We start from the raw sequence: 17,521 nt of genomic DNA on the forward strand, positions 1-17,521 counted from the left end.
AGTGTATGATATGCTTCTACAGAGACTTGGTATTAGCTGTTTTTCATGTGAGCTGTGTACTTAGTTATGTTGGGAAATGTGAACTTTGTAGTTGAAAAATGCAGCAAACTGACTGAGGTTCATATCGATTCTACTTTAGAAATGTCTCCTGTCTCCTTTTCACTGTGCCTCTTTTTTTCATTCCCACTGCCCTACTTCACTGTGAGTACATAACCTAAACACTTTAACACGATTACCTTCCCCGAGTCCCTTCTCCAGCTAGTTTGCCTTCATACTGCTGTTATAGATAATTTTCAATAGCAAAAATCTGACCACTACACTGCCATCCTTAAAATGAACAAAAAATCCTTTTTTTGACTCCACATTCTTTACAGAATAAAGTCCAAATTCTTTAAGCTATGATTTAAGGCTTTCAGATTATCACCCCCATTGCTTCTTTCCCAGATGCCTTTCCTTCCATCACCTCCTACAGCCCCTAAACCTCAGCCACACTGGCTGAACATGATTATGTCCCTGCTTCAGCCTTTCTCTTGCAAGGAGTTTCCTTCATCCTTCTTCCCACTTGAAGAAATTCTTATCTGTGATGATTCAATATAAATATCCATTCCAAGCAAAGCCTTCTCCAGCCTATTCATCAATCCCTCCTCTGCTCCTGCAACATTTAGCATGTAATCTCTATTATTCCAATAAATAAAAGTCAAAGAGACATAATAACTTTCAGCACTTATTGTAGGAAAAGCACTTTTTAAAGCAACTTATAATTATTAATTTAGTATATTCATGATAACACTACAAGCATGATACTATTGAAAGGGGAAAATTCCCTTGTCCCCCTCACAGGACGTGCCACAGGGGGAGTGGCTCGCTTCTTCAGTGCCCCACTGCTCAAATCTCTAGGGGAGCACACAGACGGGCAAGTTATGGGTCTCTGACCCTATGGCAGTGTCTGGCACTCTTTTAGTTTTGCCGTCTATAGGCGGCTTTGTTAACCAGCTTAATTAGACCTTCTACCTTGTCACAAGGGCAGAGGGCTTTCTGTATCTCGGGTTCTTGCCTTGGTGTACCGGAAGAATCAGATCACATATGGGCTTGGAGAATGAGTGCAAGCTTTTATTTAGTGGAGGTAGCTCTCAGCAGATGGGGGAAGCCAGAAGGGGGATAAAGTGGGAAGGTTTTCTTCTGGAGTCTGGCCACTCAACAGCCTAGCCTCTCCTTCAACTGCCCCCGCCAAACTCTGTCTCATTCTGTTTCTGCAAGTTGACGGCCTGCCGGCCTGCTGGTGCCTGTCAATGCATTCCTCTTGAAGTCCAGCTGCCTGTGTGTTCCCCCACTGATCTGCTCCTCCGGACGACCAGCCACCTGTGTGTCTGCCTGCTAGGGTCTCAGGTTTTTTATAGGGCCAGGATGGGGGCGTGGCAGGCCAGGATGGTCTTGGGAAATGCAACATTTGGGCAGGAAAACAAAAATGCCTGTCTTCACCTAGGTCTGGAGACACAGGCCTGGGGGTGAAGTCCTAGCCAGGTACCACACCCTCCTCTACCCAGCACTTCCCTTCCCCATTCTGTATCACGTAAAGGGACCACACTCTTCCCTTCCCAGCATTTCCCTTCTGTATCACTATCATTGTCCTCAGTTTTATAGTTGGGACACATTAGTGCATATTGGCTAAGTAACTCACTAGAAGTCACCTAGCTTATTAGTAGCAGAGTCTGATTCATCCTTACCGGGTCTGAGGCCAGAAACAATGCCTTAATTGTTATGCTCTACTGCTAATTGTGTTTCATTTCTGTCTTCTGGATTTGTATCTCCTTGGAAGAGGTAGCTTATTTACATTTATATGTTGTACTAGACCGTCCTCTCATTGCTATAAAGAACTACCCAAGACTGAGTAATTTATAGAGGTTTAATTGACTCACAGTTCCACCAGCTGTACAGGGAGCACAGCTGAGGAGGCCTCAGGAAGCTTGCAATCATGGCAGAAGGTGAAGAGGAAGCAGGGGCATCTTACATGGCCAGAGAAGAAGGAAGAGCGTGAAGGGGAAGCTGCCACACGCTTTTAAACCACCAGCTCTCATGAGAACGCACTATCTTGAGAACAACATGTAGGAAATCCACTCCCGTAATCCAGTCACCTCCCACCAGGCCCCTCTTCCAACATTGGGGATTATAATTGGATTTGAGATTTGAGTGGGAGCACAAATCCAAATCATATCATATGCCCAGCAGGAATATAGTACCTGGCTATTTTAGCCAATCAATAGCTTTATGTCCCATTTATCTGTATTAATATGAATCAGAGCCTTTTAGATTAAGGAAATTTTATTTTTAAAAATAAAAATATTTTCACAGAAAAATATTCTTAGAAAAAATATTGAGGACAGTTTGGCACACGTCAATAATAAATAACTTCTTAAATTCTAGTGAGATGAAACTTGCAGCTCTTGATGTTTGGCATATATATTTTACAGTCTTTGGATTATAACAACAATATTAGATAAAGATTTAACCTACACTATTCTTCAGGTATATTTAATTTTTTTCATTTTCAAAAGATTTTATTGGCTTTCCCATATAAATCATTCAAAATATTCTCATAGCTACAAAGGCTTTAGAACAAATAGAAAATTTCCATAACTGTATCTTTCTGAAGTATAATTGTAGCAAAACATAATCAGTTATTTTTATTGATCTTATGTGTTTACCTTGGTGACTGTTAAATAAGATTTTGTATTGGAAATTTTCTTTATAGAACAGCTCCCTGTTTTTAAAATTAGAAACACAAATTTATGGATTTCTACATAACAAACTCTCTAAAATGATGCTCTTTACCTAAGAAGTATTTAATATATGCCTGTTAATTAAACATGTACTAATAATCATATTTGCATGTTGAGGCTCTCTGCAATTCACAAGATATAAAGAAAACGTTTTAAATGGATTCCAGGCATGGTGTTCTTATCACCTGTTGTAAATACAGAGAGAGGTAGAATTGTAGCTGAAGAACACACACTTATAGCATATTTTTGTAGGACTCAAGTGGGAATGAAATTGAAAATTACCATTGGATTTTCAGACAGTAACACAAAACATTTCAGTCTTTTCCATTGGTTTGTTTGGTTGGTTTCCAATTAATTACTTCCTGGGGCAAGCATTGGGAGTTCTTTCAGTTATAGATTCATAACCAAATGATATTCGTAAACTAAATACATGATATAATCCGAAGCCCTGCTAGGACTTTAACAGTTCACCTTTAGAACCAAGTATTCCTTTAATGAGGAGGAACAGTGAACATTTTTTTAAACCCAAATGACACTATTGTCTTTCAAAGCTGTTAAAAATAGCAGAGCCAAAGACGTAATATTATAGTATTCAGTTAGGGGAATTTTGAGTGTCATTATTTCCCTAAGCAGCAACCATGAACAAATCATCAAAGCCATTGTCTCTTTTAAAATGGAAAGATGAACCAAATGTATTTGCACCTCAGTGGGATTGGGAATATGTGAAAAACATAATCATAAAACAGCAATTGCTAAGCCTCAACACAGGTACCCAGGATACTCTTGTTAATCAGAGGTTTGGGTGCTGTTGGAAAGTCAGCACCTGCTGAAATCTGCCTGGGGATTCAGCTGCCTAGACTGGAATCACTTCTGCTAATAGATGCCAAAGCTTTGCCCTTGAAGATGTTTGTGTCCTTCCCTCTCCCTATACCAGTGGAATTTAGATGAGACTGTCTAAATGTAGAATATATTGCATAGGCTGAAAAAATGATGTGTATCAGTTGTTTTTAATTAATATACTATTTTTGTCTGTTCTTAGTTTATGGAAAAACTTTAGTGGAAAGTAAAGAGCTCCTATATAAACCCACAATTTCCTGCCTCTGACCCCCCTGCCCCTAGTTTCCCCTAGTATTAACATCTTTACATTAGTGTGGTACATTTGTTGCAGTTGGTGAGCCGATGTTAATACATTATTATTAACTAATGTCCCTAGCTTACATTCGATTTTCCTGTTGTGTTGTACATTTTATGGGTTTTGATAAACATTTAATAATGTTTATTCATTATCATATTAGAACAATTTAACTGCTCTAAAAATGTCCTGTTCTCCATCTATTCATTTTTTCCTCCTTCCCTTGAGATCCTGGCAACCACTGGTCTCTTTGCTATCTCCATAGTTCTTCCTTTTCCAGAACGGCGTGTAGTTGGAATCATACAGTATTTAGCCTTTTCAGACTGGCTTCTTTCACTTCACAGTATGCATTTCAGGTTCCTTCGCGTTTTTTCATGGCTTGCTGGCTCATTTCTGTATATTGCTAAATAATATTTCATTGCCTGGATTACCACAGTTTTTTCATTCATCCGTTGAAGGACATCTTGTCCAAGTTTTAGCAGTTATGAGTAAAGCTTGCGTGAACATTCTTGTTCAGGTTTTTGCGTGGACATAAATTTGCAACTCATTTGAAAAGTTGCAATTGTGATAAGTGTTTTTGATAGAGAGGAAAGACACAGGTCTTTAAGTTAGAAAGACTTTAATCTCAACCTTGCCGTTGTAGTCATCCAGTACGTTTTTATTGGAGGTCTATTGTGCTACCCCTGCTGTTTTTGGTGTTAGAAATGCATCTAGGGCTCCTTTACCTGTAACCTGAGTACCCACCTACATTAAAAAGTCTCATTAGACTTCTGGTTCCTGATCTGAAAGATGCCTATCTTCTTGAATATTCATGATTTTCTATTTCATTTTGAAAATTAGAACAGCTGCCATGGACAGGACTTGTTTTTCCAGGGAGCAAATGCCAAATTGCTACATAGTATCCCATTGAGAAAGAAGTGATAAAATATGTGAGTTCATTTTCTTTCTAGTCCTTCTAACCTATATTTTTAAAAAATATTTGTCTAAATATGGAAAACATTTTAATACTTCCCAAACAATATTCTTGAATTATCCACAATATAAAATGAAATAAGGAAATGGAATCATTTTTTGTATATCCAATAGCGATGAGAATTGGACTTGAGCTTAGAATTCATTTTGAGCTCTAGCTCCATCACGTACTGGCTTCGTGATATCGGCTTATTCTCTTGACTTCGCAGGCAGAACAGTTTCTTATTAGTGAAATGAAGGATAATAATATATGTTCACCATACAGATTTCTTTGCTTATCGTATAGGACTTTTGTGAAGCCTAAATGCAAAAATGTACAATGTATATAAAAGAATGTTGCAAACTATAAAACACCATAAAAACATTCAGTATTATTACCAATTGCTTTAATGTATTTCTAGGTCTATTTAATCTTTTATTATATAAATGTAACCTATACAACATGAGGTTTTTATATACATATGCCTTGTGAAATGATGGCTACAATTAAGCAAATCAGCATATCCCTCTCCTCACTAGTTATCATTTTTTGTGTGTGATGAGAGTACCTGAAATCCACTCTCTTAGAAAATGTCTAGTATACAATACAGTATTGTTAACCACAGTCATCATGCTGTACTTTACATTTCTAGACTTGTGTGTCTTATACAATTGTAACTTTGGAGCCTTTGACCACCATCTCCCCATTTCCCTCATCTTCCCACCCCTGGTAATCACCATCCACTCTCTGTTTTTGTATATTTTCCTTTTCTACATTCCACATGTAAGTATGATTATGTAGCATTTGTCTTTCTTTGGCTTATTTCAATTTAGCATAATGTTCTCCAGGTTCCTTTTTTGTCACAAACAGCAGGGTCTCCTTTGTAGAGGCTGAGCAATATTTTATTGTGTTTATATCTATATAGACAATTTCTTTATCCATTAATCCATAAATGGACACTTTGGATGTGTTCATATCTTGGCTATTGTGAATAATGCTGCAGTGAACAGGGGAGTACAGGCATCTCTTTCAGTATTGATTCCTTTCTTTTAGGCATATACCCAGAGTGGAATTGCTGGAATATATGGTAGTTCCATTTTAACGTTTTGAGGAATCTTCACACTGTTTTTCATAATTGCTGTACCAATTTACGTTGCCACCAAGAGTGTACAAGGATTTCCTTTTCTCCACACCCTCACCAATACTTGGTATCTCTCATTTTTTCAATAAGAGCCATCTTAACAGGCATGAGATGATATGTCATTGTGATTTTGATTTACATTTCCCCAATGATGAGTGATGTTGAGCACCTTTTCATATACCTATTGGCTACTCATATGTCTTCTTTGGAAAAATGTCTATTCAGGTCATGTGCCTGTTTTTTTTATCTGCTTCTCTGTGGGTTTTGTTTTGTTTGCTACTAAGTTGTATGAATTCCTTACATAGTTTGGATATTAACCCTTTATCAGGTATGTGGTTTGCAAATATGTTCTCCCTATTCGCATGCTGATTTTTTATTTTGCTGGCTGTTTACTCTGCTGTGTAGAAGCTTTTTAGTTTAATATAGTCCTATCTGCATATTTTAATCTTGTTGCCTGTGCTTTTGGTGTCTTGTCCAAAAAAATTATTGCCAAGTCCAATGTCAAAGAGCTTTTCCCCTATGCATTCTTCAAAGAGTTTTATGGTTTGTCTTATATTTAAGTCTTTAATCAATGTTAAGCTCATTTTTTGTATATTTTTTATTTTTATTTTAACTAACCCCTTACTAAATTAAGGTGAGATTTTTTTCGCCGCATCCATACTGAAATATTTTACTTTCTGGAATTTCATAGTCTACTAATGTCAGTGGGTCAATATGGTTATGATCTGCCTAATTTCCCCCAGATGTTAGGAAACTCTGAAAAGCAGACGTCAAAATGGATTTAACATACAAAGAATGTATTAGGAAAAACACTTATGTGAGAAAAAATGAGGAGGAAGATGGTGAGGTGGGGTGAGGGGTGGAGAATAAGCATACCGCAGAGTAAAGATGGTCCCAAGTGAAAGAGAGAGGACAGGAAGGTTGGGTGGAAGCGTGCTAGACTGTCATGCAGTCTGAGGAAGGTTCATCAGGGAATCAGGGTATCCGTGATCTATAGTCAGCCCTCAGAGGAGTCTCTGGTATCCAAGAAACTTGCCTGTCTTAATATACTTGTTGCATTCAGTTACTAGCTGGGAACAACTGGTAAAATTGTAACCTTAGCACAAATCTGGTAATAGACAGAATGCAGCAGTTGGGTAAGTTATGTTTCCAGCAGTTGAGGATCTATGAGGAACATTTTCGTGTCCACTCGACTTCACAGAGACTTTTTTCCCTTAAATAATAAACAAAATGATGAACTACTTATTTAATAATGTTTGACTAAGGATGTGAAGAGGAGAAGCAGAGACAGGTAAGATGGGATGCAAATATTACCAAGTGTGGGAAACCAACTGAATGTAGGCACATTCTCAGTAGAGGGGCTCATGTCAGGATTTAGTAACACTGTCCACATGTTCAAGTTCCTGTACAGGCAGTCTATAGGTGCCATTGGCCTGCTGTAAGAACTTGTTTTCCTTATCCAGTGCTTTTGTTTATGTTTTGCCACCTTGTTCATGATAGCTAGTCTTCCAAAAATTCTTCTGGGGTGTTCATTTAACTATTTCCTAAATTGCGGAATAAATATGAGACATTAAAAAATTACATGGCCTCTGGGATATAAAATGAAGTTTTCAAAGAGTTAAAATCTTTAGAAGTACTGGAAAATTTCAAAACTGGAGGCACCTTCAGATGCAGACTTCATACCCTTAGAAATGATAAAACTACCTTTCAATATAGCTTCCTATATTTCTCATCTCTACTCACTGTCTTCCTAAATTATCTTGTTCTTTTTCCCATCTTTCCTCCCACTCTTCAATTAAGAAGAATGACTGTCAGGAAAAATGGAACACATGAAAAGTTATTGTTAAAATATTAATAGATGTCAGTATGACTCTCTAAGTTCATGCATTCCAGAGTTACCCCACTGGGCTACCATTGTGGGCAAGCTACAATGGGCGTGACTCTCCATTCTCACTCAGTCCTTGAGGTGACACACCATCTCTTAAGGCAGAAAGATGATTTTATCTTCAGATATCAGATTAAGCTGATTGCCCAACTGTATACGACTATTTGTTTTATTTTTAATTTCCTCTTTCCTGTGCTTTTAGTCTCTTTCAAAAATGTATCTTGGACAAACATTCCATCTCTCCTTTCTCCTCAAAGCTAGAAAACTAGGTCTTAAAGTAAGCTGACATCAGTTCTTAAAGAAAGGACAAAATGCCATAGAAAGCCGTAATTTTCTTCCTATGACCTTAACTTATATTGCAACCCCTCCAGGGAGCTGTCAATTAAAAGCATGGAATTTACACAAATCTAAGTCTCGGAAATCAGCCAGCAAGCTGCACCAAATATGTGGAAAAACCTATTAAATAGCTTTTTAACCTTTATTAACATGTTTGATTGTATAAATCTATATCCTCAGGAGACATAGGCAATGCTAATTGTGATTCATGTGAAGAAAAGAGCAAAAAGTATTTCAACTGATATAAACATTTTTCAGTATGAGGTTAGATACTTAATGTGGAATATACCAGAAACTAGAATACTGGACAAGATCACTCAACCAATTCAGAAGCAGAAATCTACTACTCTGCTCATTTAGTAGCCCTAATAATTCACTTTTTTATCCCTGGTAATTCACTATCTCAGTTATAACACAACATTTTCTAAGTCAGTAATTCTAATACTATTGACTATTACTTTAAAAGCTAAAGCAATACAGTTCATGTAAGTTATTATTAACAGATGCTTTCTGTGAAAACGATGATCTTATTGGCTAAAAGTCTTTGTGATGTATTTTTTCTAAAACATTTTGAGGAATATTACAGCAATTAGAAATTTTTTGTTTTGGAGTTTGGGAGTGTTATCAAAGACAGCTTTGATTTTCTCAAATCAAGAGATCTTTTTGTTGTCATGACATTAAACTATTTGCAGAAAACAAATTTAATAATGTCACAATAACTGTGAGTTCTTTCTGAAGACAGACTTCATTCTAAACTCCCAAACTTTCCATTACTTCAGATGATTTCATTAAGATCCTTTGGAAAGCATTATGCCTGCCTTTCTGTTGATAATGTTTTTACGCATGCAGTACACTCTTCTTCTTGCTAAAATCATTGAATTGTATTCACAATTTCAATACAACTTATGTGGTAAAATGCACAGGAAAGTGTAATTTTTCTCCATTTCAGTAGAACTGATACTCTGAAACAGTTAAACTTAGACTTTCACGCTCAAAAAAGGTACAGAGCAATAGAATCTAAATGTATTCATCTTTCCTTTGCATTAGTTAACCTGAATTAATATAACTAATATTTCAAATATAAGTTTCTACATCTCCAGTTAAGCTAGTTCCCAAATGAAATCAACAGAATCAGAATCCAGACTAAATTGAAGAAAATTTAGTTCTTTAGCAAGAACTAAATTGAGAAAATGAATAAGGGGAAAGGGGAGCAGAAAGAAAATCATACTTTGCTGGCTATTTTTATTGTATTGACTAATTATCTGAGTGAAGGACTCTCCTTATATGAGCACCTTAAAGACTTAGCCTCAAATCCTGATTAAAAGTATGATAGTAGGAAATAGTCAACTTTAGGAACTTCAATTAGCATAAATTATTAATTACATACATGTTTTTGAGCAAAATATGTAGTATAAAGAAAAACATGCTTAAACATTTCTCCTGTTTAGTCCTCTTTACTATGAAAATCTACTTTAAAACAAAATAGAGACAATTGTTTTTTCTACGTAGAAAATCTAGATTTTTTGGTTCATTGTAATCTTTCTGCCCATCCCCCAGAAAGCACCCCCTTCCCACGCACTCAGAGCATGAAGTATTTTTAAATGTTTTTATTTAAGTTCATCAGCAGTTAAGGGACTGTGCCCTAGCATGTTGGCATAGACCCCATAGCCTAGCCAAAAATACTCATCATTTAGGAATGATGACTTGGTAACACAGGGGTTTCATTGTGGTCAAGTATGTGGAATCTCAGTCTCCTGCTCAGAACAAAGAATGCGAGGATCATTGCCAAGGAAACCCTAAAGCCCAGTGCTTTTAGTGACATTTCAAATGTAAGTCTAGATCTGTGTACCTTTTTCCATCTATATTATATTCCATTAAAATGTTTTTTAAAGCAAAAATAGCTTTTGGGAGGACAATTGTAAGAGAGGACAATTTTGGGGGAACATTAATCTCAAATCACCACAGTGCTCCCCTCTCACTACCCTATAGCTATATTCCCTAAAATTTCAAAGAATAGTATAGTAGATGCCTTAAAGTTCATTCCTGGATCTCAAGTTAAGAAATGCTAATGAGTGCAGTAGAATCTGCACATAGTCTGATTTAAAATTCATGAGGCAACTCAAAAAATAAAAATAAGGTTCACAACTTCAATCAATTCTGTTGCTTTTTGATCATTTCTAAATAAGTTTTTTGCTTATAATTTTAAAATGGCCCCAAAAGGAATTCAAATGCTAGTGTTGATGATGAAAGTAAAGAGAAAATAGAGATCTAACATTTTATTGCCTTTTATTAGCGAAATTTTATGTGTGCTTATGAATTTGGGAAAACTGCCAGTCTTAGGACATGTTCCTTATGAAGATCAAAGATCTACTCTGTAGGAATTGTTATAATAAAAATTGAGTTCGCCCTAAGAGAGAAAACCAAGCGTCACTCAGTGCCTCTCACGCACTGTGCTATTGAGGTAGTTCCTATCTTCCCATCTATAAGAAACCTCAATTCAGTGATGGGGTCATATGAAATTTCCTCCAAGAAGCTTTTACCAATATCCTCAGTCTCATTGCTGGGATTCCTTTCTATACAGTCCCACAGCATTTAGTTTACCAACCAAAAACATCACACTAATTTCATCTTGTATCTTAAGGAAAAGGCCTCGGTGTTTTACTTATACATTTTCTTCGCAAAGCACACCTAAAACTTGTCCTGTAGCAGGTGTCCAGTAAATACTTGCTGCATGATTGAATGATTGGATGATTTTTGAGATAGGCCTTAAAGGAAACATAGGAATCTGAACAGAGTGGATGGGACCAAGGAACCATAAAAATTAGGTGGAGATGGGGCAAAGCCTAAACTAATTGGAAGAAACGGTGACTCATCCAGCCTCATAGATCATTTCATACTTGAAGAATAACAAACTATCAGACTAAGGTAAATTAAGAAGGAAATTTTCTGCACAGCAATGTAAATATCGATAATGTATTTTTAAAATGTTATTGTTTGTGTAATTCTTTCTGTGACCTATGGATTATTACATTGGCTTATAGTTTAATAAAAAGGCATTATATTGTATCAAACTTGGAAGTAAAATAGAGTACCTATCTTAAAACATAATTCTGGGTACTACTAGTAGTTTATAATTTAGTAACATGGGCATTTTCACCCTGAAGATTATTCCATAGTGGCCCAAGTGGTGGGGGGAAGAGGAAGGAATAATTATATTTGTCTTATTTGTAGGCCTTACTCAATTATGTCTACATTATAATGTAAAGCACTTGAGAAAGGCAATGCAGAAAATGAATTCTGAACAAACATATTCCTGCTTCAGATGCAGCAGACCCAAATTGGCCTCCAACTACCCCCATTTGTTGAAGGAAAATTAACAAAGAAAAAGAAAGGAGAAAAAGCCCTTCTTTCTGTTTCACAAAATGAAATTAGATCTCATCAGGTAACTTCTCTCACTCAGCATCCCTTCCAAATTACTTGGCAGTTATAGCCCCTTGTATCTCACACACGCACATGCACAAATGCACACACAGATAACTTACTTTATATATCTTGTGACCTTGATGATAATCTTAAACTCTTGTTTATACAATAAAATATGGGAGAAGTTGAGAGGAGATAACTCTGTGTGACTGAATCATAAAAATCTCAGGTTTGAAAAAATATCTTTTTCACTCTATCAGTAGAACTATGATATTTTATCAGATTAAATACAATATATGTGAAATGCATGGTTTAGAAAGTACAGTATGCATATGTATACAGTATGTATAATTTATACTTGATTGTGATACAGGAAATAGACTTGCTAAAACAAAATATCTTTGTCGTTTTTGTAAAGAGATTGGGAATCCACTTCCTGAAGTCAGGAATTAATCCCTCATTGTGGCTTAGTATGTTTCTGTGAGGCAAACAAATTTGATAATAACCAGATACTATCATGTACCATTTCTGCCTCTATCCCTTCACTTGTATTCAGTGATTATTTAGTCCTACACTAAGATTCTATTTTTCTGAAAGTTCCTTTATTGGAAACCCAGTTTAATCACATGTGAGAAACCAGTGGCTGAAGGTTTAAACCAGTGATTCTCAACTGCATAAAGTTTGGTGGGCAATTTTGCCTCCCATTGGATATTTGTCATGCCTGGAGACTTTTTGGCTGTCATAACTGGGGGAAGAGTGGTGCTGTTATCTAATGGGTAGAGGCAAGACTACTACTAAACATCCTGTAATATATACAGCACAGCACTCTCACAGTAAAGACTTATTTGGTCTAGTGACCAGGTTGAGAAACACCGCTATAAACTAGTGTTACAAAATATTTACATTTCCTTTAGAGTTGTACATATCCTAATTCATTACTGAAACAAATAGAAGCATTAGCATGTCTATCTGTCAAAATTAGTAAAAAAAAAAATGAAAGTAATTTCTAAGGATAAACTTCTCATTTCTGTCTACCTCCTCAGTGATAGTTCATTTGTTCAAATAAGTCTCTGTAAAATTTTTGTGAAACTGGCATTTAGTTCTTATAAGATCTGAGTCCATTGTAATTGCAGTTAACCCCTTTATGACACTTAGCAGAGCTAGAGCTCAAATTTTCTTTTAAGGATGATGATGCTATTAATGTATTGGTGCAATAAATAATAATTAACCATGCTAAATTACAGCATGTGAAAATAGACTGTCTAATTAGCATTCCATTTTCTATATTATTTGATGTTCTTCTGCTTGAAATGTGGTAGCAGATTCTGAATTTTAATCGACCCCAATTCAAATGTCTATCTGTCAGGAATGCAAAGAGAATGATTCCTCTGAATCTGGCAATTAGTTTTATGGAAAAAAGCATTTGTCACCAAAATGGCCAAAATTACATTTTTATTATTTCAATTAGAAATAAAATGTTTAGCTAACTTCAAAACATTACCAGAGTCTGCTTTCAGTGCCTCTTTTAAATCATTTTCTATACAAAACACATTACTGTAACTAGCTTATGTGTTACGGTCACTTGGCTGAGATTCTATATATCAGAATTACTTCATTAAGAGATTTTTCTTTTCCTGTTCTCACCGCATTGAATTTCCATTAATACTTCTATGTAGCCTTTCTAATTCTATTGTTCTTTACCTTTGGTTAATAACCTTCTATTTAAAAATGCTTAAATAATTACACACTGCTTCTCAAGTATGACACATTTTATGTCTTATTGTATGTTGACATTTTAATAGCTACAGTAATAGTAAGTCATAAAAATGTCTTAAATTTGTAGAACACATTTAATACAGAAGGTTCTAGTCCAATTTAAAGTTTCTTTTGACCTGTGCTTGTATACATAGCTATAACACATACTGAACACACTTATGCTCTCACACATTGGTTTACACTTGACATTTAGCCTCTTTGAAGAAGGACGTCACAGGCATTCTATATTTCCAGTAGTGCCCGATAATCTCTAGGCTACAAAACCATGAATAATTTAACTAATAAATATTACAGGGTGAAAATTGCAAGGGAATTCTAGTAAGCTTAACTCAATTTTTAGACTTGGCAATTCAAAGATAAAAAGCTCTTTCTTCTATGAAAAGTGTAAACAGAATCATTAGAGTTGACAGGTACTTTGGGTCTCACTGACACTTCATCTCAAAGATTAAGACATCGCTAAAAATTAGGACATAATTTACCACCAAATCACAATGGTCTTTGTAGCGACTTTATCCCTAGGGGGCACAAGTTCTTAGCTCTTTCACAGATTCAGGCCTTCAGTGCTTCTATCAGATGAACGTGGGAGTTGGTATACTCTTACAAGAAGAGAGAAGTTGATTATTATAGCAGACTTGAAAACTGACTAAAATAAGCACCATTATGGCTCCTAACATGCAGCCCAACTTACTGACACTCATTCTGCCCTAGGCCCGTGAAAGGAAGGTACTTATGTCTATAATTGTTGGGTTTTTACTTACTGCCCTCTGTCCATTGCGGTACCTTATTTCTTTGCGTTTGTTCTGCTCTTCAGAGTTCTTTCCTGTCTGAGGATTTGGATTTGGATTTGAAGCTGTCATTAAAAGACGCCATTCATGAATTTCTGATACTTGAAATGTTTATTTTATGGTCATCACAAGTGAGGAAAGAGACATTTCATGGTATCATTTGCAAATGAGGGAGCACAGATAACTTTTAATTTCTCTTTAAAGGGAAGGGAGAATGTTCTCTCTTGTCATTCCATCCATGAATTCCCATAAAATGTGTTTGCTGTTTGTTTCTTAAGACAGAGATTGCCACCCAAAATCAGTATCCAAGTTCTCTACACATCCAAGATAAGATATGAATGGCTTTAGAGTATGTGGCAGAAATGAGAATTCTCAAAATTCCGGTGTTGTCATCTGCTCTCTGATTTTCCAACATGTTAATTTGATAACCAAAATGGAAAGAACTCCAGAGTCATTTTAGTAGGTGTCCATCAGATACTAGGCATTGTTTTTGGAGATACAAAGCTTAAAAATACACAATCTCTTCCCTGTTCTGATTGTGCTTTCATCATACCAATACACTATGTACTTGAAATTCATAGAGCTTTAAGACTCATTATAAAATATGATGTATATGTAGCACATTAAAGTTCTGTAGGGAAAAGAAAAGAAAAACGATCTGTGAGAAAGGGCAAAGCATTAAATTCTTGGAAAAGGAATTTTCTTATTTCCCTTTACCTGGCAAAGGATTCACTTCATTGGTACCTAAGCTCTGTAAACTGTTTTCACTCCTTGGCCAATCATGAAAGCACTGTTAGTTGCCAAAGGAAGGTATGATTTCAAATAATAGGAGACAATTACAGGTGCATGTCCTGACACAAATTAAGGTATAGAGATAGATCCTCTCAAAAGTATTACATATTCAAGTGACTTGTTATAAGCTGATGAAGAAACAAAATGGTTTCTCTGGCTTTGCAGACCTCTACCTGTGAAGTCTATGAACAAGTCTTAATACACACAGCAGAAATTCCACATCTAGGAGCCAAATATCACAGAGAACAAGTAATGTAATGTGCAATAAAGCAATTTCCTGAATGTTATTAGTCTGCATGTCTGCAGCCACATGTCTAAACCTCCATTATTTTTATTTTAACAAAGTTGAATAAAAAAATTATTCATGTACAGTCTTATGCTTGGTTTGATGTTAAAAGGGATTATAATTGCAGTATGGAGAACACAAAACAATTTTAAAATTGAGATAAAGTTTTACTATGAGACTGAACATATGATAAGCAATTTGAAGTAAACCTCATGTTTCAAATAGTAAGTGAAAATGCATTCTCGCTTTGAGTATTTTGTATTCTGTGTCTTAACAATGTTAAAAATGCTGAAAACCAGTTGTTATGTTGCATATTTACATGAAGTCTGTGTTCTTTGTTATGTTTTTGTCCACTGGTGCAAAATTCTTCACCTTAAATGAAATTTTGGTATACGTGGTGATTGATAGATAGCAATCGAAAGATGGTATCCTCCCAGTCCTATTTCTTCAGAAAGTCAGAAGATGGTTTTATTTATGTGTTGCAGATTGCTGTCGCTTTGCATTTTAGCACCACCTGGTGGACAAAATGTCATTTGTTTATTTTTTTCTCTACTGTTTAAAATAGCCCCTTCACACTCTATACTCAATTATGATACACCTTAATAGACATTCAGTTGTGAAAGTTCTAAATTTTAAAGATTGTTGTAAGTAAAATAAGGTTAAAAAAATGAAATGTTTCCCAAGTACTATTGCCAATTTAAATGCCTGAGTTTTTAACCCTCATAAATATATCCAGATTTGAAGAGTACTTTTCATTCATATGCAAAAATTGCTTCTTTCCACATTTTAATTACTTATTATTTATATTTTTCTTAATATAGAATTAAATCAGATGAAGAAGTTTTCTGTATGTACAAAATTGTGGTTTAAATTATATTGTCTTCCAAAAATTCACATAATCACTTTGTAAATAGCACTTTATGAAGAATGTTCACACTATAAATTCTTACTATGCTAATATTTTATACAAAATTAAAATTAGTATTTTAATTTATACTACTACAGAATAATCCATTTTCCCCTTATAAATAAAATTCAGTTGTGGTCTTATGTGTATTAATTCTCAGATTTTAATAGTTTTTTGAATTTTACAGAAGAAAAATTTGATATCTTCAAATGAAAAACACAAATATAGTTAAAGCTAGTTTTGAGAATTGTAATCGTGTTAGTCTTTGTATAGTCCCACATTTCTATAAAATATGGTGGAAATTATTTCTACGAAATACAGTGAAGAAGATAATTCATCTGCAGATTCCACTATGTTCCTTTGGAATGTACCACTTACCTGTTCTCTGGTAAAATTGGAGATCTACAAATTTTGATTGTGTAATATTCAAGGATTCAAAGATTCAGTAGCTAAATAGAAAAGTGGTAATTTTTTTTTTTTTTTTTTTTTTTGAGATGGAGTCTCGCTCTGTGGCCCAGGCTGGAGTGCAGTGGCCGGATCTCAGCTCACTACAAGCTCCGCCTCCGGGGTTCACGCCATTCTCCTGCCTCAGCCTCCCGAGTAGCTGGGACTACAGGCGCCCGCCACCTCGACCGGCTAGTTTTTTGTATTTTTTAGTAGAGACGGGGTTTCACCGTGTTAGCCAGGATGGTCTTGATCTCCTGACCTCGTGATCCGCCCGTCTCAGCCTCCCGAAGTGCTGGGATTACAGACTTGAGCCACCGCGCCCGGCAGAAAGGTGGCAATTTTTAAATGGAAAATATATTCCAGTCTCATACCTTTTGTATAGCATTTAAAATAAAACTGTAGCAGATGACAACCTTCATCGACATGCATCTTGAAGTTATTTGTCATTTCAAGAAAACATTTAAAATTTTGTTCTCTCTCTCTTTCTCTCTTCTTCCCCCCCCCCCCCCCCCCCCACCCAAAGGTCTTGGATGGTACACTGTAAATTCAGCATATGGAGATACCATTATCATGCCTTGCCGACTTGATGTACCTCAGAATCTCATGTTTGGCAAATGGAAATATGTAAGTGTGACCTACCTGGGACTTGGTTAATTGCCCTTGTTCTTTTAAATAAAATTCTTTCTATGAGTAACCGTGAATTTCAAATTAACCTGAATGCAATATTGAACTGTGAGTACCAATGTAGGAAGGTAAAATTAATGTGTGGAATATGGCAAAAAATAATTCCTATCTTACATAACAAATGATATTTTAAAATAAAGCACATAAACCCATAGTTCTTAGAATGTATGAGTCTGAAAGATTCCACCTTACATGTTA

General features: G+C 35.6%; 1 protein-coding gene across 2 annotated transcripts in view; it reads left to right on the forward strand.

Annotated features, from left to right (window-relative positions):
- The window catches only part of ALCAM (activated leukocyte cell adhesion molecule), a 213,081-nt gene that overhangs the window by 136,117 nt on the left and 59,443 nt on the right, over positions 1–17,521 (forward strand). For both annotated transcript variants that reach the window (XM_030940482.1, XM_030940492.1), the window contains exon 2: positions 17,163–17,263. In XM_030940482.1, the coding sequence (XP_030796342.1) occupies positions 17,163–17,263 (101 nt within the window). The remainder of the gene's footprint in view (positions 1–17,162; positions 17,264–17,521) is intronic.

The sequence above is a fragment of the Rhinopithecus roxellana genome, chromosome 1 (genome assembly GCF_007565055.1).
Source record: "Rhinopithecus roxellana isolate Shanxi Qingling chromosome 1, ASM756505v1, whole genome shotgun sequence".
Lineage (NCBI taxonomy): Eukaryota > Metazoa > Chordata > Mammalia > Primates > Cercopithecidae > Rhinopithecus > Rhinopithecus roxellana.